The sequence below is a fragment of the Periplaneta americana genome, chromosome 12 (assembly GCF_040183065.1).
Source record: "Periplaneta americana isolate PAMFEO1 chromosome 12, P.americana_PAMFEO1_priV1, whole genome shotgun sequence".
NCBI classification, from domain to species: domain Eukaryota; kingdom Metazoa; phylum Arthropoda; class Insecta; order Blattodea; family Blattidae; genus Periplaneta; species Periplaneta americana.
The window spans coordinates 46,143,782-46,164,613 of NC_091128.1; the positions used below are offsets into that span (position 1 = coordinate 46,143,782).

At 36.9% G+C, this 20,832-nt stretch overlaps 1 protein-coding gene across 4 annotated transcripts in view; it reads left to right on the plus strand.

The window, feature by feature from the left end:
• LOC138710368 (centrosomal protein of 120 kDa-like) overlaps window positions 1-20,832 on the plus strand; it is a 66,850-nt gene that overhangs the window by 20,509 nt on the left and 25,509 nt on the right. For all 4 annotated transcript variants that reach the window (XM_069841237.1, XM_069841240.1, XM_069841238.1 and 1 more), the window contains exons 6-8: window positions 862-1,682; window positions 10,925-11,171; window positions 18,960-19,095. In XM_069841237.1, the coding sequence (XP_069697338.1) occupies window positions 862-1,682; window positions 10,925-11,171; window positions 18,960-19,095 (1,204 nt within the window). The remainder of the gene's footprint in view (window positions 1-861; window positions 1,683-10,924; window positions 11,172-18,959; window positions 19,096-20,832) is intronic.

Genomic DNA, 20,832 nt, shown 5'->3' on the forward strand with positions numbered 1-20,832 from the left:
TATTAGTTATGCTATCATAATTTCTTTGACGTAACTTGCGTCATTTGTTGAGTAATTTTTGTAATAGTTTACTAGTAGCTTTCCCATACGTGTGTTAAAAGTATGGCTTTGGACTATCTCATTCTCACTCCTTCAATTTCAAGTTGTGCATAGTTTGCTCGATACATTATATTGTATACAGTATTAATGTATGCATATGTATGGAGGCAGGGGTGTATTTCAGACCTGGTGTATAATATTTACTTTGTCAGAAATACTCAGACTTGAAAGTGTTTGTGACATAATGCCTTACTGGTATGCAAGGACTTGGTTTCTCGTCACAACAACAGACCATGTACTGATTTCTGCTTTCTTTTGACTCAAACGCATTCTACTAAATCAATGTTTTTTTTTTTAATCCAATGCCGCCAGGTTGTCTTTTCAACATTTCTGGTCTTCTCTCCTGGCCGTGGCTTAGTTGTAACCCACTTCTGAGGTTGGGGCGCCTGGAAGGCGGAGTTACATTACCCCGATGATGTGATAGGATGATTATGATAATGTGGTGCCAGGAGAGGTCTTAAATCTAACCTTAACCTAAATTCCAGACCATGGACGAACACAGGAATAATCCCCTTTAAGGAAAAATTCCTGTGCTCTAACCGGGAATCGAACCCGGGACCTCATGAACTATAGCCAGAAGCTCTGGCTGGTCAAAATCTAAAATCAATATATGAACACAAGCCATGTCACAGAGAGCAGACTCAGTTAATTTCGTTATACTAAGGTTTTGGTGCGGGGGGGGGGGGGGAAGTACTCCGTATAATAACAAAATAAAATTTGGCTCATTATTCCTGACAGACTTTTGTGTGTTCTTCTTTTTAGCTTTTGCCAGGCAATTACCATTCGGAAAACCCTGCAGAAGACGAACAGCTGTGCTTCCATTACAGTGTTATGGACTATGCTATTAACACGGCAATGATAGCAATGAAAAACATATACAAGCCATTGCCTCTGAATGAGAAGATGGTTATATCACTGTGCTCCTCTCTTGAGAACCTTCAGCAATACTTTATGTCATCGTCCAAATTGGTAATGAAGCTGATGATCGGACAGAATGAGGTGGGGTTCACGGAAGCGTCAATGAAGGGACTGGTTCCTACGACTGACAAGGACACATTCCTAGACCTACACCCTGACGATACTGTGACTATCGAGAGATCGTGTTTTCTCAAAGGATCCAAGACTGGCGAAGTGCCCACGTCGCCCAGTGGCCTGCAGCCCCAGGTGAGCCTCAAGCTAATGCTCAAGTTCCTGGAAGACCAGCAGGATGATGCAGGAGGAGAGGCACCACGGCTGCTGCGCAGTGCCAGCTACACTGTGCTTGACTCGCTACAGAAGGTGCCAACAGTTGACAGCGAGACCAGCAGGAGCAACTGCCAACAAGCAGCAGGCGATGTGATAGCAGGGAATGAGGAGCAGCTCATGAAGGAGGTGAAGAAGCAGCCAGCTGACATGCACTCCGCTTCATCCTGCCAGCTCAGACGCACGTGCTCGCACATTGTCAAGAAGACCTGCAAATCAGAGCCTGAGTTCCATAACAATTCAACACAGATGTCGAAATCAAGTCAAGTGTACTGCCTCACCATCACAGTGGAGAGTGCCACGTTCAAGCAAGCGTTATCTCAGAGCAGCTGCTACTTCAGGTACTTACTTACTTACTGGCTTTTAAGGAACCCGGAGGTTCATTGCCGCCCTCACATAAGCCCGCCATTGATCCAGTGGCGTATACTGGTTAAAGGGTTTGGGCTACCGCTGACCCTATTATTACACAAAATATATTTAACAATTACTTTAATTTTAATTACTATGGTAAAACTAATAATACAAAATTATTACATTATGTTATATTATAAACTTTTTCTTTTGTAATTTCCTTGGGCTACCGCCGGTAGCCCGCAAAATACGCCCCTGCATTGATCCCTATCCTGAGCAAGATTAATCCATTCTCTATCATCATGTCCCACCTCCCTCAAATCCATTTTAATATTGTCTTCCCATCTACGTCTCGGCCTCCCAACTAACACTCTATATGCATTTCTGGATTCGCCCATACGTGCTACATGCCCTGCCCATCTCAAACATGTAGATTCAATGTTCCTAATTATGTCAGTTGAAGAATACAATGCGTGCAGTTCTGTGTTGTGCAACTTTCTCCATTCTTCTGTAACTTCATCCCTCTTAGCCCCAAATATTTTCCTAAGCACCTTATTCTCAAACATCCTTAACCTATGTTCCTCTCTCAAAGTGAGAGTCCAAGTTTCACAACCATAAAGAACAAGTGGTAATATAACTGTTTTATAAATTCTAACTTTGAGATTTTTTGACAGCAGACTGGATGATAAAAGCTTCTCAACCAAATAATAATAGGCATTTCCCATATTTATTCTATGCTTAATTTCCTCCCGAGTATTATTTATATTTGTTACTGTTGCTCCAAGATATTTGAACTTCTCAACCTCTTCAAAAGATAAATTTCCAATTTTTATATTTCCATTTCGTACAATATTCTCGTCACGAGACATAATCATATACTTTGTCTTTTCGTATGATAATATCTTTGAAAAATATTGGCGTGCAAGAGGTCAAATGACTTTATTGTCAAACGCCTGGCATTAGAAAACAACAACAACTTTGTCTTTTCGGGATTTACTTCCAAACCCATCTCTTTACTTGCTCCCAGTAAAATTCCCGTGTTTTCCCTAATCGCTTGTGGATTTTCTCCTAACATATTCACGTCATCCGCATAGACAAGCAGCTGATGTAACCCGTTCAATTCCAAACCGTCTCTGTTATCCTGGACTTTCCTAATGGCATACTCTAGAGCAAAGTTAAAAAGTAAAGATGATAGTGCATCTCCTTGCTTTAGCCCACAGTGAATTGGAAATGCATCTGCAGAAACTGACCTATACGGACTTTGCTATACATTTCACTGAGACACATTTTAAATAATCGAACTAATTTCTTGGGAGGTATCTTAAGGGGACAAGGTAGTATGAAATGGTCAAAAATGGCATTTTTTAATGTTAGAGTAGTTAAATTCTCCAATCTCTCCTGATTAAGAAAATATATAGGTTTATAGTGATACGACAATTTATGGCAATTTAAATGCCATTTTAAATATGACAGTGCATCCCTTTAAACTTGGAGTGCCACACCCCCTTCTTGGTACATGTATTTCTTTGCTTCCAGAGGTGATAAAAACCGCAGGTAAATGTTATTTTGTGCTGGAAAGTTAGTGGCTGCACTGCAGCTTCGTGACGCTGCTTTGTTCTTTCTCTGTTGTTGTGTGGAAAGGAATGTGAGCATTTTTTCTTGTGGATAATAGTGAAAAGTTTAGCAGACTCAGTGAAAATTTTGGAGTTCATTATAGTTTGATTTTATTTCTACAACATGCCGAGAAGTACGAGAGTGTACAAAAAACACAGATTTCATGGTAATCAACATACCAAAAACAATGTGCAGTCTAACCTCCGAACTCCACGTGTTGACCATAGTGTTACAGAGTGTGTGGTTAGTGCTTCCAAGAGGAAACTAAGTGAAGCAGTTGTACATAATGATAGTGACAGTGTAAATAGTAGTAATAGTGAAAATAGTATGCCTAATGATGTAAATATTATTATTAGTGTTGACTTACTTTCATCTTTTGTGAATAAAAACACTATCTGTAAATACTGTAAGTCTTCAGACTCATTGTATATAGAGGAAAATATTAGTGGTAGATTGGGTCTCTGCTCCCAGATTGTTATGAAGTGCAAGAAGTGTGATGCTGCCAACACATCAAGAACTTCAGTATGCACGAGGCACAAATACTATGATATTAATGTCAGACTTGTATATGGTCTCCGATCTATAGGCAAAGGGAAGAAATGTGGTGAACTCCTGTGTGGCATGCTCAACCTCCCTCCTCCACCTACTAAATTTAGTGACTACACTGAATTCTTGGAAAGAAACTTGAGAGAAGTTTCCAAGGGTTCAATGATGAATGCTGCCATGGAAGCCAAGAGAGCAAATGGAGGAAATGGTGACCTGACAGTAGCTATCGATGGAACATGGCAACGTAGGGGACATTTGTCTCATCATGGTGTCGTAGCAGCAACGTCCCTTGCTACGGGCAAGGTATTGGATGTGGAAGTATTATCCAACCACTGTAGGGGCTGCAGCACTAATATAGAAGGTCACAAGTGTGTCAAGAATCATGACGGGTCAAGTGGAGCCATGGAGGCAGAGGGTGCTAAAGAAATTTTCCAGCGCTCTTTAGGAGACCGCGGTGTCAGGTATGTAAAATATTTGGGCGATGGAGACTCTAAGGCCTACAAGACTGTTTGTGAGAGTAAGCCTTATGGAGATGTAGCTATTGAAAAGCTAGAGTGTGTGGGCCACATGCAAAAGAGAATGGGGAGAAGGTTGAGAAACCTCAAGAAAGAAATGAAGGGGAAAAAACTTTCTGACGGAAAGAGTCTTGGTGGACCAGGCCGACTAACTGAGGCTGAAATAGACAAACTTCAGACTTATTATGGCCTGGCTATTAGACGTAACACAAACAGTCTCAATGAAATGACATCAGCAGTGTGGGCATCATTCCTCCATAAGGCTTCAACCGATGACAGACCTCAACACCAACTCTGCCCGAAAGGACCCGACTCATGGTGTGGATTTCAGAAGGCTGCAGCTTCTGGAGAGGCATACCACCACAAGCATTCTCTTCCTAATGCAGTATTGGAGACCATAAAACCAGTGTATAAAGATCGGTCAGATGTTAACCTACTCAGAAAGTGTTTACATGGCCAGACACAGAACCAAAATGAAAGTTTTAACAACTTAATCTGGGAGCGAGCACCAAAAACAGTATTTGTGGGACATCAGACAATTTGGATTGCTGTGCATGATGCCGTGATCACATTCAATAATGGTGCTGCACGTAGATTGCTGGTTTTGAATGAAATGGGCCTAAAACCAGGTTTCAACACAGAGAGAGCACTATGTCGCATCGACAACGAACGGGTTTATCATGCACAGCGAGCTGCCCAGTCATCCACGAAGGAAGCCAGGACCACAAGAAGGAATGCTGAGAAGCAGAAAGAGTCGGCTCGTGAAGAAGCAGATGATTATGATCCTGGAATGCATTGATGTGAGGTACAATTTGTTATCACTAACTTTAAACCCATTTTTCTCAAATCTAAATTTTTTGACACATATGTTCCTTTTTCTCAAGAACTATTGGAGCTAAAAATCTGAAATTTTGCACACTTCTTTCATATATAGTTTTGAACTTTATCCGCCATAAGACATAAGAATATAATGATAATTTTGGTTTTTAGTGACACATTACCATTGGAAAAATTAGAGCAAAAATGGTTTTTAATTTCTTAAATGTGAATAAATTTATTTCTCCTAACCTGGTAGTCCTAACAACATCTTTGTGGCAGACAAAGTAAACAAGTATATAATGAACATGTGCAAAAAAATTTAATCCTGTACTGCATGTCACTTCTGAGAAAAACGTACATGAAGATACCACTGTTTTAGATAAAAATTTCGATAATTTTTATCACATAATAATTTTTATAAAATCAAATACAATAGATAGCAAGACAAACTAAAAACAAAAATAATCTCCAAGGCATTGTGTATATATGGTAAAATTTACATGCAAATTCATTGAGAACCTTGTGAGTAATAGAAATTTTCTTTCCGGAATGTGTGACAGCTAGACGTTCACACTACCTTGTTCCCTTAAATAAACAACATTGTGCATATGCACGATGATTTAGAAGAAAAATAGTAAATATTTTATGGAGTGGTAGTGTGGACTATTTTGAATTACGTGTCCAATTTTCGTTGAACCAGCAACATTTGTAGTTTCTTATGGTTAATGTTTGCTTCACCTGCTGTACCATCTTCACATTAAAAAAAATGACGAAACTTACTTTTGGAGCACCCCTCCTATTATTGACTGCATGCAAAGGAATAGAATGTGCTACTCTTTTCAAATCGTCTGTGGTCAGCACTGTTCATAATGGGTGTAGAGCAATTAATAGTTCATGTTGAATCTTTCGTACACTACTTTTAACACTTGAATATAAATAACTGATTAAATGGCGATCTTACTCGTGTTAATTATGTGACCCACACAACAGGCAGCGAAGTTGAAATGATGCCAAGACACAGAAAGCTCTGAGGATGGTGTCAAGTAGCACCGAAACAGCTGTAAGCCACACATGCTTACATAATTAACACGAGTAAGTTCGCCATTTAATCATTTAATTATTTAATTAACAGTTCCCTTGGCTGTAAGGATGGGCATGTTCTTCCAGCATAACAGAGCCTCTGTACATTTTAGCCATCAGGTGACACATCATCTAAATCTTACATCCCCAAAAGATGCATCAATCATGGTGGGCACGTGCATTGGCCATCGAGATCCCCAGATCTTACTCCTGTTGATGTTTATATATGTATAGGGATGGAATGAAAGGAAAAGTACAAAAACGAAGTAAACACAAGGGACAGATTGGTCACTCGGATTATGAATAGTGCTACTCTCATAAAAGAACAAGACGACCTTAGAAGGACAACATTTTGTCAGTGGAAAAGTGGATTGAATTATTGAAATTTATTGATATCATGTAAATAAGCAATAAATATAATCATTAATCGTTTGTCTTTCCGTGCAATGATTATTATGCATAAATTCAAACAGCTGTATTTCCTCACTCATTAAAAACTGGACACATGTTAATATGAACTTCTTTTACTCAGAATAATCCATAGTACAGCAACCTCAAATATTTACTATACTTCCTAAATCACCCTGTGTGTGTATTTGCGTGTGACAGAGAGAGAGAGAGAGAATTAAGAATAAAGGGGACATGGAGACGAAATAGGATGAGGAAGGAAAAAGAATTAGAGAGAGGAAGAAAGGGAATGGCAGAGAAGGGACAGAAAATGGTTAGGAAAAGGGTGGGATTAAATTGCAAAGGGTGAAGGCCGAAGGACTAGCAGCTTTCTTGTTTTGGAGTGTGATACGTAAGCATAAGCAACCTACTGAAAGGTATGAGTAAAAATCCATGACACTCTGTTTTGGCAAGTGCGACAAAAATATATTTACAGTATCTACTAGCATTAGAGAACAACAAAGCCCTTTGTCTCGCAGACAGATACAGCTTCTTCTTCTATAGTAAACATCACAGAACAACTTGTAATCACAAAAGAACGTCTATTATCCGGATTAATTTTTCAATATACTTACTTCAGCATATAAATTATAAACAATGACTTTATTATGATGATAACAGTGATAGAAAATAAAAACGCTTTTTGGGTTACTTTGAGTCCATTACACATAATACAGTACATACTTCACAGTAACCTCATGAAACACCACTATTTATTCTCGGAGACCTTGCACTTTTTTTTGTACATGGGGCTGGGGATAAAAGAACAGGTCTACCACACAAAATTGACACAAGAGATGGATCCACTGCATTTTGGATGTTCTAGCACGAAGAACTTGCTTGAGAAACACTCATGATTCACATGGATGTGCAAGAATGTATTGAAGCCTTCTTGAAAATATACTATAACCACCCATAATCAACTGGTTAATCGATTTTAAGATAATGGCCCCTAATTCCACAATACTATGAAGAACACCTGTTTTTACAAAATAATATTTTCAATTTTATTTATATTGTTTTGCATATATTTACTAAGACACGATTCACACTGATAATTTATACATAAAGTTTGATAAAAAAAGTTTCCAGTTTACGCTTACTTTTACAGTCACTATTTGTGACTAACTGGGCAATTTTCCATATTCCTTACAAAACACTGTTTTTCTGTCCATCATCTTTCCACAGGTGTTTAATAATTTAAATCCCAAACTTTCACAGAATTTTCTATGTAACTTAACTAAAGTTCACAAATATACGAGGGTGGACCCAAAAGCCGGAACCGAACTCTTGCATGTGCATGCTTTGTTGTTACGGGTTGTGCTATTAGGTGATGTTAGTTTGGGGTCTCCCATGACCGTTAGTGAGCTGGCGTCAGTCTGAGTTAAGTGGTTTGTTTGTGGTGCTGTGTTGTTTGCGTTCCTGTTTCAACCGTTTGGCGATTAGTGAGATGGCCAACCACAAGGAACAAAGTGTGTGTGAAATTTTGTTTTCTGTTAGGGAAAACTGCAGCCGAGACTGTTGGGATGCTTCGGCAAGCCTTTGATGATGATGCTTTGGGGAAATCACAGGTCTACGAGTGGTTTTCCCATTACAAATCTGGCAACACGTCAACTGAAAACATGCCATGCCCCGGGCATCCATCGACAGGAAGAGATGACGAAAACAATGCCAAAATCAAACATGCAATTGATGAAGATCGTCGAAAGACCATTGACGAAGTTTCTGAGCAAACGAATCTGTCATGGATCACGGTCCAGCGAATTTTAACCGAAGATTTGCACATGAGATGGGTGTCTGCAAAATTTGTTTCTCACTTGTTCACAGATGACCAAAGAGAAAACCACGTGAGAGTTTGCCGCGACTTCAAGAGTGAAGTGCAGAATGATCCAAATTTTCTTAAAAGAATTGTTTGTTCTGCCAGGACAAACAGTGAACCAACATTTCTATTTGGGTGTGTTACGAAGATTATGAGAGAATGTGCGACGAAAACGGCCCGAAATGTGGAGAAATGGGAACTGGTTGCTTCACCACGACAATGCTCCAGCCCACACAGCTCTGACGGTCCGACAGTTTTTGACAAACAACAACATGGTGCTTGTGCCTCACCCACCTTACTCACCTGATCAGGCTCTGTCAGACTTTTTTTTGTTGCCACAGATGAAGAAATGTTTGAAAGGAAAGTGATTCCGTGATGTGGATGACATCAAAGAAAACATGCTAACGGCTTTGAACAGTATCCTGCCTCAAGAGTTCCAGCACTGTTTTCAGCAGTGACAAAAACGTTGGGACGAGTGCATTTGAAGGGGACTAAAGTACTGCAAATGTAGAGTTCAATAAAAATGCAAAAAAAAAAAACGGTTATTTTTGGGTCCCCCCTCATACAACACTTAAAACACTGACCTCTGAATAACAATCACACACAATCTTTGAAGTGAACTGATATTCTAGAGCCACCAAAAAGCTGAGATTTGACAGTTTCATAAACAACTAATGGACAAAGTCAGGTACATGTGGACGGAACATATGTATTCAGTACCACGAAATATCATTACTGGAATCATTCTCTTCCAATTTCAAACTTCCAGCTACCTTCAGGTGGTTATTTTGACAAAGAACAACATATCAGCAAATATAATGCGAAATAAACACACTCTTTACATTGTTTGTGAAAGTAAATGATCGTCTAAGACACGTTTTCAAAGAAGAAAGCTATTAAGGAGGGATTTGTGCTAGTTGTACTTACAATATTATTGCTTTTACCTTATGAAGCAAGAAGACAAGAACATCAGTTTACACGAATGATCTGTCCATCATAGCTTAAGAGTTTATTGTATCAAGTGACATAGGTACAGATTTTGTGCTATACAGGTATGTTCTGTCACAACACGATAATTTTAATCGATTCAATTAATTGATTAAAACAGATTTTAAAATTAATCAGTAAATCCGTTGGATTAATCCATTTAATTGACAACTGTACTAGATTTATTTATTTATTTATTCATTGATTCATTGATTGATTGATTCATTCATTCATTCATTCATTCATTCATTCATTCTGGTTATAGTTAAGGCCATCAGGCCTTCTCTTCCACACCACCAGAAATACAAATACAATAATAGAAATTAAAAGGAAAAAAAAATACACTATAAACAAAGTAAAACCACACAAAAATATACACAGGTTGCAGTCACACAAACTTTGAATGAGTGATTAATTATCATAATAAATTGTATCCTAACTAATTGACTAACATAAACAAGAAACTTGCAGTTTTAATCTAGAGTAAAAAAGAAAAAGAAAAAAAAACACAAATCAACACTTCTAGCAATACCTAAAAAGCATTAAATAAGACAAAATTTTCCAGTTTAATTTTGAATTGTGTTAAAGTCTGGCAGTCCCTGACGTCATTAGGTAACGAATTCCAGATGTGAGGTATTTCTACAGTGTAGGAGGATGATTATAAAGACGTTCTATGATGAGGGATAGAAAGAAGTGCTTGATGCCGGTTTTGAAGAGTTGTAAGGAATTGAAAGCACGATGAGAGATAATTCGGAGTAGAAGTAATGCATGATTTTAAATAGAACAGACAGTGAATGTATTTTTCTTCGTTCCTTCAGACGCACCCATGAAAGTAACTGGAGGGAAGGTGTTATATGGTCAAATTTACGAGTATTGCAGATGAAACATATGCACACATTATGAACACGTTGTAGTCTCTCAGCTGAGAGTGAACTTACATTAGTTAGTAAGGAATCGCAATAATCATGCATGCATATATTTGAACATAAGCTATAAATGATCTGAATATCAGTCTGTATGTGTTACTTAGAGTATTGAATACATAAGAGTTTTTTAAAGAATCGAACAATCATAGTTCTGCAACTATTCATATTCGGATCTATGTTCATATTATTTTTTTAACTCAAAACGGCCTCAAGAATAGTATCTTACAATTATGACTTTTTTGCGTGAATCACTCCGTATATTTTCAGTGCTGCATTTATTACTGATAAAAATTAACATACATCGTACTAGATGCAGCAAAGTCATACATAAGAATTATTGCCTTAAATCAAATATAATAAATTTGACTTTGCTCTCTGTCTCTCTCTCTCTCTCTTTTTCGATGTGTGTATCATATGCAATTTTCTTTTAACTGCAATGTGTGTATATATTTTTTAATATAGTTGAATTTTCTATGCAGGTTTCATCATCCAAAAGCGGAAATAGTCTGCAAGTCTATTCCAGAAGTTGTAGTTACGGAGGAAAACAAAGAACTGCAGCTCCAGAACGTCACGTGTAAAATGAACTTCGTTTCAACTCATGAAGAAATAAACCACATGTTGCTGACTTGTCCTCCCAAGATTACCATCTGTGACACAGCTCTTGGACAAGGCAACCAGTTTGCTGTGGCCACACTTAACTTAGCACCTGTTTTAACTGACGTGAAGGTAACATCATAAGGAATAATTTATTCATTCATTCATTCATTTATTTTATTCCATAGATCTTACATGAGCAATGAAGCTTTAACATGTGGAACAAGTCAAAATTTTACAATATTACAATTACAATTCTTACAAATTTTTACAGTTTTACAATTTAGTAATTTTCTACAATTTTTACAATTTTGTGCAATTTTTTACAATATTTTGGCGAGATGTAATGAGATGAGATGAGGTCCGAGGATTCGCCAAAAGATTACTCAGCATTTGCCTTTTGGTTGGGGAAAACCTCGGAAAAATCCAACCAGGTAATCAAATCAAAGGAGTTGATGCCGAGGACTCGCCATAGACCATCCGGCTTCAGTCCTATGGCTGCGGAAAACCTCGGAAGAAACCAAATCCGAATGCAGCTCTGGATCAGCAGCCCAGCGAGTCTGCCGACTGAGCTACATCGATGGCTCTACTAAAAATATACAATACATAGCCTATCAGATTATTAAATTTACAAACGCAAACGATCATTCATCAGTAGAGCTATATGTGTAATACAAAACAAGTAAGTTAATTAAATTTAAGGCATAAACAATTCTGTCAGTTGTGATATACCGAGATTGATAATACATATCATGCAAACTACTTCAAATTACAAACACAAACAATTTATCAATAGAGCTATACAGATTACTATTCAATTTAAAGCATATAAAATTCATTGGCCAAAACTATACAAATATATACAATACAAAGTCAGCAGATTAATTTAATTTGCAAGCATACTTTCATTAAGCTATACAGATTTGTGCAATTAATATCAAGTAGATTAATTTAATTTATAATCATAAACAATTCATCAGTTGAGTTATACAGACTACTATACAATTTACAGCATATACAATTCATCAATACAGATTACCATTCAATTTACAGTATATATACAATTTATCAGTAGAGCTATACAGACTAGTATTCATTTTAAAAGCATATACAATTCATCAGCCAAACTATACAAACATATGCAATCAAATTAGTTCAATTTACAAACTTATTTTCATTAAGCTATACAAAATTGTACAATTCATATGAAGTAGATTAATTCAATTTATAAGCTTAAACAATTCGTCAGTTGACCTATACAGTATACTGTTCAATTTACAACACATACAGTTAATCAGTTATGCTAAACAAAAATATACAATGCATAGTAAACAGATTAAGTCAATATAAAACATATTTTAGTTGAGCTATATAAAATTGTACATGTCATTTTAAGTAGAATAATTCAATTCACAAGCATAAACAATTGCATCAGTTGTGTAGAAGGTATGAGTATGTAGAAATTTGGTTAATTCTTTTCTAAACCTTTTCTCATGGTTCTTCAAATCTTTAAGATAATTAGGCAGTGCATTGAAGACTGTTATACATGAATAGCGAACTCCTTTTTTAAAACAGCTTAGACTAACAGAGGGTAGATGAAGATCTGATTTATGTCTTGTATTAAAATGATGAAGTCTTGATTAGTACTGAATTTATCTTGGTTCTTAATATACAGCATCATTAGGGAAAGAATGTATTCACAAGGTAAGGTCAAGATTTCTAAATTTCGGACAATATTTTTACATGATGTCTTTTTAGAAATTATTTTAAAATTTTCTGACAATATGTGTACGAGACAATATTTTTCAACATCAAACAATTTTTCGCAAACATATTCTCTGCAAGAATATATTAACTGTCATTGCTGCTGTCAATAATAATGATAATAAATTCCATGTGAAAATTTGGAAAACTGATGTCCATTATACTTATGTATATTTTTTTTATTTATTTATTTCTTCCAACATCTGTAAGGTAAAATATTATAGCTGAAAATATGAAGGAAAGAAGAATAATAAATTATTTTTATTCTTATTTTTTTAACTAACACCGCACATATTCATGTGTAGCTATGTGCACCTACTTTTTGGCGATTATGGTTAAGAATCCTGTTCTGAGTTGGGGCACCCATTAGCTCGGATTCTGTTCACACCATATGACAGAATGACCTGAGTGTAGAAGGAGGCAGGAAAATGAAGATGATAATGACATCGAAAGTTACCCAGCATTTGTTCTTAATGGGTTGAGGGAAACTCCAGAAAAACCTCAATCAGGCAACTTGTCCCAATCAGGATTCGATTCTGGGCACCCTAGTTTCCCACTACTCCAAAGTGGTAGACCTAAATTAAATATATTAAGATTTATATAAATATTTCTCCATAAATTACAATATTCATCTTCATGTTATATAAAATATGTTAAAGAAATGTAGGCTAAGTCGTCAAATTTTATTTTTTCATTTAATTTATTGTATTCCATACGCCTTACATCAGCATTGTAGCTTTTAGATATGCAACAACAAAAAATTATACAAAACATATAATAGATAGTAAGCAGATTAATTCGATTTGTAATTAAAAATTTTCAAGCATAAACAGTTCATTAGTTGAATGAAAGATTTGAGTATGGAGAAATTTTGTTAATTCTGTTCAGAACTTTTTCTCTTCGCCTTTCAAAGCTTCAAGATAAGTAGGCAGTGCATTGAAGCCGCAGTATATGGATAACAGCTGGAGATTTAATTTATGTATTGTGTTAATTATGACTAGTACTAAATACAGGGTGTTTAAAAAATACGGGGCATAATTTCAGGTATGTATTTCCCACATGTAGACAATCAAAATAGTTCATTACAACATGTGTCCGGAAATGCTTTATTTACGAGTTATGGCCTTCACAACATTGAAATTCACTGGAACGTTTTTCTTTCCGCAGGTCGTTGCTGTCAAAGGAGACATTAAGAGGGCACTCTGACAGTTCATTCCAAGGCGAAGGTTACATTCAGTGTTGTGTAGGCGTTAGACTGTGCGACATTATTCAAATCAAGAGCTGGCAGAGATACACTTCATGTACGGTAAGGCGGACGGACGGCAATGCTGCGCTGGCTCGTCATTTGTACCAGGAGAGGTACCCACAGCAACAATGTCCAGATCGGAAGACATTTGTACGTCTCCATTACCGTCTGTGCGAGTATGGAAAATTTAACTCTCCTGGTTTGGGAAGGGGACGACCAAGATCTACAACTCCAGAAGTACAGGAGGAGATTCTGGAGGCTGTGAACATGACTCCTTCTATCAGCACACGAAGGGTAGCGTTGCAAGTCAATGTTCCTCATACGACTGTCTGGAGACTGTTGAAAGATTATCAATTGTATCCTTATCATTTGCAACGTGTACAGGCCCTGTCACCAGCAGATTACCCTGCACGAACGAGTTAGGTTCTGTCAGTGGTTCTTGCAGCAGTGTGGTGTAAATCCGAACTTTCCTACCTTAGTATTATTTACAGATGAAGCACAGTTCACACGAGATGGCATAACAAATTTCCACAATCAGCATGTATGGGTGTATGAAAACCCACGTGCAACTGTTCCATCTCATCATCAGGTGCGGTTCTCCCTCAACATGTGGGCTGGTATCATTGGTGATCGATTAGTTTGACCCCATGCACTTGTAAACAGACTTACAGGGCAGGCATACACAAACTTCCTGGAAAACACCATACCTCATGTTTTAGAAGACACTCCACTGATCAATCGTCAACACATTCACTTCTTGCATGATGGCGCTCCTGCACACTTCAGTCATACGGCTCGCCGGTACTTGGATCGAAGGTTTCCTGATCGATGGATAGGTAGAGGTGGCCCAATTGCTTGGCCTCCACGCTCACCTGATCTGAACTCTCTCGATTTCTACTTGTGGGGCCATTTAAAATCATTGGTTTATTCGTCTCCGGTGCCTGATTTGGAATCCCTTCGGAATCAAATTGTGGCATGTTCTGAGGACATATGCAATATCCCTGGAGTTTGGGATCGTGTTCGCAGGTCAATGAGACATCGATGTGAGGTCTGTATTCAAGCAGGAAGGTGGACATTTTGAACATCTTCTGTAATGACAACGACCTGCGGAAAGAAAAACGTTCCGGTGAATTTCACTGTTGTGAAGGCCATAACTCGGAAATGAAGCATTTCCGGACACATGTTGTAATGAACTATTTTGATTGTCTACATGTGGGAAATACATACCTGAAATTATGCCCCGTATTTTTTAAACACTCTGTATATCTTGACTTTTTAATACAAAATATCGTCAGAAAAATAATGTAGGCTACTCAAGTCAGTATTTCTAGATTTTGGAAAATCTTTACATGGTGTCCTTTTGTTCTGTTATTATTGGTATAGCCCTTCTTGCTTTGAGTTATTTTGTCCTGTTATAATTTCTCTCATAATATCATGTATTAGCAAATTGAACCTTTGTTACTCTTATATTATTGTATCAAGATATTTCATTTGTATAGTATTTTTTGTCATTTAGGCAGTCTGCTGTGGCAGATAGAATGTTCATATTATTAGGTCTTTCTTTAGTAAAATAAAAATATATTTAAGTTCAGATGAATTGGCTAGAATATTATAATCCGTATTTCATTACACATGGTTCTCCAGACACTTTCGTCACACTAGAAGCTCAGTGGCATTTCCTGTTATATGCCTCACACACGAAATTGGTTGCCATTTCTACGGTATTAACTTCAGTTCATAAAGTCTGTTTAGCAGGGAAAATGCTTATAAACAACTTATCAATCAATCAACCAATCAGTCAATCAATCAATCTATCAGTCAGTCAATCTTCTTAATGTATCCAGCTGTTTGCTGACAACATAAAGTCCACTAAAGTCCTCTGTAGTCTTTTCAGGTCTTGTTTTTCATGAGAAATGAGGGGTTTATAAACAACTTTAAGATGCAAATCATGCTTTCAAGCATAACTCCCTGTAAAGTTGATTTGAATAATTTCGAGGGAAAAATTGTTCTGGGGCCGGGTATTGACCCTGGGGCCTTTGGTTAAACATACCAATGCTCTACCAACTGAGCTACCTGGGAACTCTACCAGACACCAATCCAATTTTTCCCTCTATATCCACAGACCTTAAAGTGGGCTGAAAACCATCAAGCAACCAACATTGAGTGCACACTAACTCTGTGTGACTTAAATTGTGGTTTTCAGTTAATGAACAATGACATGTATTATGCAAATAAGCTTTCAAGTATAACTCTCTGTAAAGTTGATTTGAATAATTTCGAGGGAAAAATTGTTCTGTGGCCGGGTATCGAACCCGGGGCCTTTGATTAAACATACCAACGCTTTACCAACTGAGCTACCTGTGCTGGAGTGCAGACCGGCATTATTATGGAGTAGCATCACTACATGCAGTCTTGTTGGTTGTTTTTCTTGGATTGCGTGTGCAAGACGTCTCAGTTGGTGGCAATAAATGTCAGTAGTGATGCTTGCACCTTGGGAAAGCAATTCATAGTACAGCACACCCTCGCAGTTCCACCAGATGCATAACATTATCTTTTGTGGATGTGCGCTTGCCTTTGTATAAGGAGTTGCTTTTTTGTTCAGGCTCAACCATTACTTTCTTTTCCTTATGTTAGCATAAAGACACCATTTCTCATCACCAGTAACGATATTGGATAGGAATGTTCGATGTTGTTCACGAGCCAATCGATAATGACCAAGCAAAGATGCACATACGGCCACCTGCTTATTTTTGTGGTTTTGGCTTAGAGATGCAGTACCCATATACCTGATTTTTTAACCTTACCCATTGAATACAAATGTCGCACTATGGTGGAATGGTTACAGTTCATCACATTTGCTAGTTATCGGGTACACTGACGTGGATCATTGTGGGTTAATGTGTTTAAACTGTCGTCATCAAAATCCGAAGGTCTTCCTGAACGTGGAGTGTCACTAATGTCAAAGCGACCCTCCTTTAAACGAGAAAACCATTTTCTTGCCATGCTCTCTCCAATAGCATTGTCCCCATACATGGCGAAAATGTTTCTGGTCACTTTCGTCCCTCTATTGAACTCAAAAAGAAGAATATGTCGGAAATGTTCCACTTTCTCCACTTGACACTCCATTTTCTACCGTCCACGGCTCCACTCATTATCTGTAAAAATGAAAATTTCAATATGTAAACTCAAACACAACAATTGAACTTCAAATTAAACAATTAAATAATTATTTTAGTGTAGGCTTAAACTTGTAATATTACTTTTTAATTATTGACTGTAATACTCCACTCCGAGCCACAAGCTTTTGCTTCACCAGGACTGCCAACCAAAAGTGTACTATTATTATCTTTCAAATAAAAAAAATATTATTATTAAAAAAGATAAAAAATAAAAAATGACAATCGATAAATAAACCCATAGCAACTGGAGTACCAACACACAAAACAAAAAAGCTACGAACTTATGCACCAACCCAATATATCCCGGGTGTTCCGCTTTTAAGTATAATAAAAGAGATAGCTGTAACTTCTGGACTAATAAGAATTTATTGATGAAACCAATTGTTACAAAGAGTGAAAACTGGGGTTTTTTTTTTTTTTTTTACCTTATGTCCCATAAACCTTGGTCCTTAACATTCAAATTCAAATTTATTCACAATCTACAATTGAAATGGTATATATGAATAGATACCCGAAATGAGCATATGCTCGTGCTCGGGTACAGTCCAGTAGAGTCTACATAAATTTTACAGATATCAATAATAATGTTTATGATAGAAATAAAAGTAACAATAATAATAATAATAATAATAATAATAACCATGACGGAGATAATACAAGCATATAATAACGAGAAGAAAAAAATAACGAAGTCGAAAATCAACAAAAAAGTTCGTTGTATCACAGACGACAGCAACATTGACATTATACTATGCATTATTGGTAGGAGGGGGGAGCCGAAGGTCTATATCCTGACGTTCTCTTCGAATCTTTTCATACAATCATGGTAAGTTAATGCTGAAAAACAAAATGTCTACGAGTCAAACTGTTAATTATTCCCAGGATAAATACAAATAATACTGAAATATATAAATCAAGTTTAAGTTGTAGACCTCCCTTTTTGTGCAAGAGGTATCATATCAAAATATTTTATGAATGGTGGGGAAAATATAAATTTCAAGAACTCTCTAGTAACAGAGATAGTGACAAGTACAATCAAGTGTATCTATGGTGATGCTAAAAATCATTTATTGGAAATATACACTGTTATTAATTAAGAAAATGATCTATTTATATTTGTCACAATGTTTTATCTTATAGGTTACATGCATCAGATAAATACAATAAATATTAGTAACATATAATGCTAGTAACACCTAAAATAATAATAAAATTTAACAAATATCATACAAACATTGTCACTTTATTTTTAAACTTAAGAATGTGTAAATTGGTTAGGTCTTTCTTCAGAAACTTTATCTGCTTTGGATAACAAACTTCCTGTTTCTCTGAGCTGCTTATCCCATTTCATTATTGATACGTACGTCAAAATGGCTTCCCTCACTATAAGGTTGTACTGACAACGAAACAGGCACTGTGCACGAATCACAGATTTTTGTTCTGCTAATGATAGCATACAAAAGACTTTCTGCTGTGGTATCCACATGATGACTAACTCTTCCCCAAGACGCAAGATATGATAAAATTTATCAAATGAAATGATTCATCTAACAACAACAACAACAATGGATTAAAACTTTAAGACTTCTCTTTAAAATGGTACCAAGCTTTTCCCATTTGAACACGATAACTATTTCTTTTATTATACTTATAAGTGGAACACGGTGTATATAAACGGACCTCTACTATAGATTGCTTTAGTTTCATTACTGTAATTTTCTTTACATGCAGAAACAAGGCCAGTGTAACATTCCTTTGGTAGACTTGACAACAAATGAAGAAATCGTCAGCATTGCTGTTGCATTAGCTCTGACAGATTGTGGAAGTCAGCAAATTGAAGATGGATCAGTCCTAGATAAGGATTCAGGTATATAATATGATAAATGTTTTAAGTTCAATTAACTTATCTCATACTGTACTGAACACTCATGTTATAGTCAGTCCACTCACTTATCTCATACTGTACTGAACACTCGTGTTATAGTCAGTCCATCACTTATCTCATACTGTACTGAACACTCATGTTGTAGTCAGTCCACTCACTTATCTCATATTGTACTGAACATTCATGTTATAATCAGTCCACTCACTTATCTCATACTGTACTCATGTTATACTCAGTCCACTCACTTATCTCATACATGTTATAGCCAGTCCGCTCACTTATCTCATACTGTACTGAACACTCATGTTGTAGTCAGTCCACTCACGTATCTCATGTTGTACTGAACACTCATGTTATAGTCAGTCCACTCACTTATCTCATACTGTACTGAACATTCATGTTGTAGTCAGTCCACTCACTTATCTCATACTGTACTGAACACTCATGTTATAGTCAGTCCACTCACTTATCTCAAACTGTACTGAACATTCATGTTGTAGTCAGTCCACTCACTTATCTCATACTGTACTCATGTTATAGTCAGTCCACTCACTTATCTCATACTGTACTGAACACTCATGTTATAGTCATCACTTATCTCATACTGTACTGAACACTCATGTTATAGCCAGTTCACTCACTTATCTCATACTGTGCTGAACACTCATGTTATAGTCAGTCCACTCACTTATCTCGTACTGTACTGAACACTCATGTTATAGTCAGTCCACTCACTTATCTCATACTGTACAGAACACTCATGTTGTAGTCAGTCCACTCACTTATCTCATACTGTACTGAACATTCATGTTGTAGTCAGTCCACTCACTTATCTCATACTGTACTGAACACTCATGTTATAGTCAGTCCACTCACTTATCTCATACTGTACTGAAAATTCATGTTGTAGTCAGTCCACTCACTTATCTCATACTGTACTGAACACTCATGTTATAGTCAGTCCACTCACTTATCTCATACTGTACTGAACACTCATGTTATAGTCAGTCCACTCACGTATCTCATACTGTACTGAACATTCATGTTATAGTCAGTCCACTCACTTATCTCATACTGTACTGAACACTCGTGTTATAGCCAGTCCACTCACTTATCTCATACTGTGCTGAACACTCATGTTATAGTCAGTCCACTCACTTATCTCGTACTGTACTGAACACTCATGTTATAGTCAGTCCACTCACGTATCTCATACTGTACTGAACATTCATGTTATAGTCAGTCCACTCACTTATCTCATACTGTACTGAACACTCATGTTATAGCCAGTCCACTCACTTATCTCATACTGTGCTGAACACTCATGTTATAGTCAGTCCACTCACTTATCTCGTACTGTACTGAACACTCATGTTATAGTCAGTCCACTCACTTATCTCATACTGTACTGAAAATTCATGTTGTAGTCAGTCCACTCACTTATCTCATACTGTACTGAACACTCATGTTATAGTCAGTCCACTCACTTATCTCATACTGTACTGAACATTCATGTTGTAGTTAGTCCACTCACTTATCTCATACTGTACTGAACACTCATGTTATAGTCAGTCCACTCACGTATCTCATACTGTACTGAACACTCATGTTATAGTCAGTCCACTCACTTATCTCATACTGTACTGAACACTCATGTTATAGTCAGTCCACTCACGTATCTCATACTGTACTGAACATTCATGTTATAGTCAGTCCACT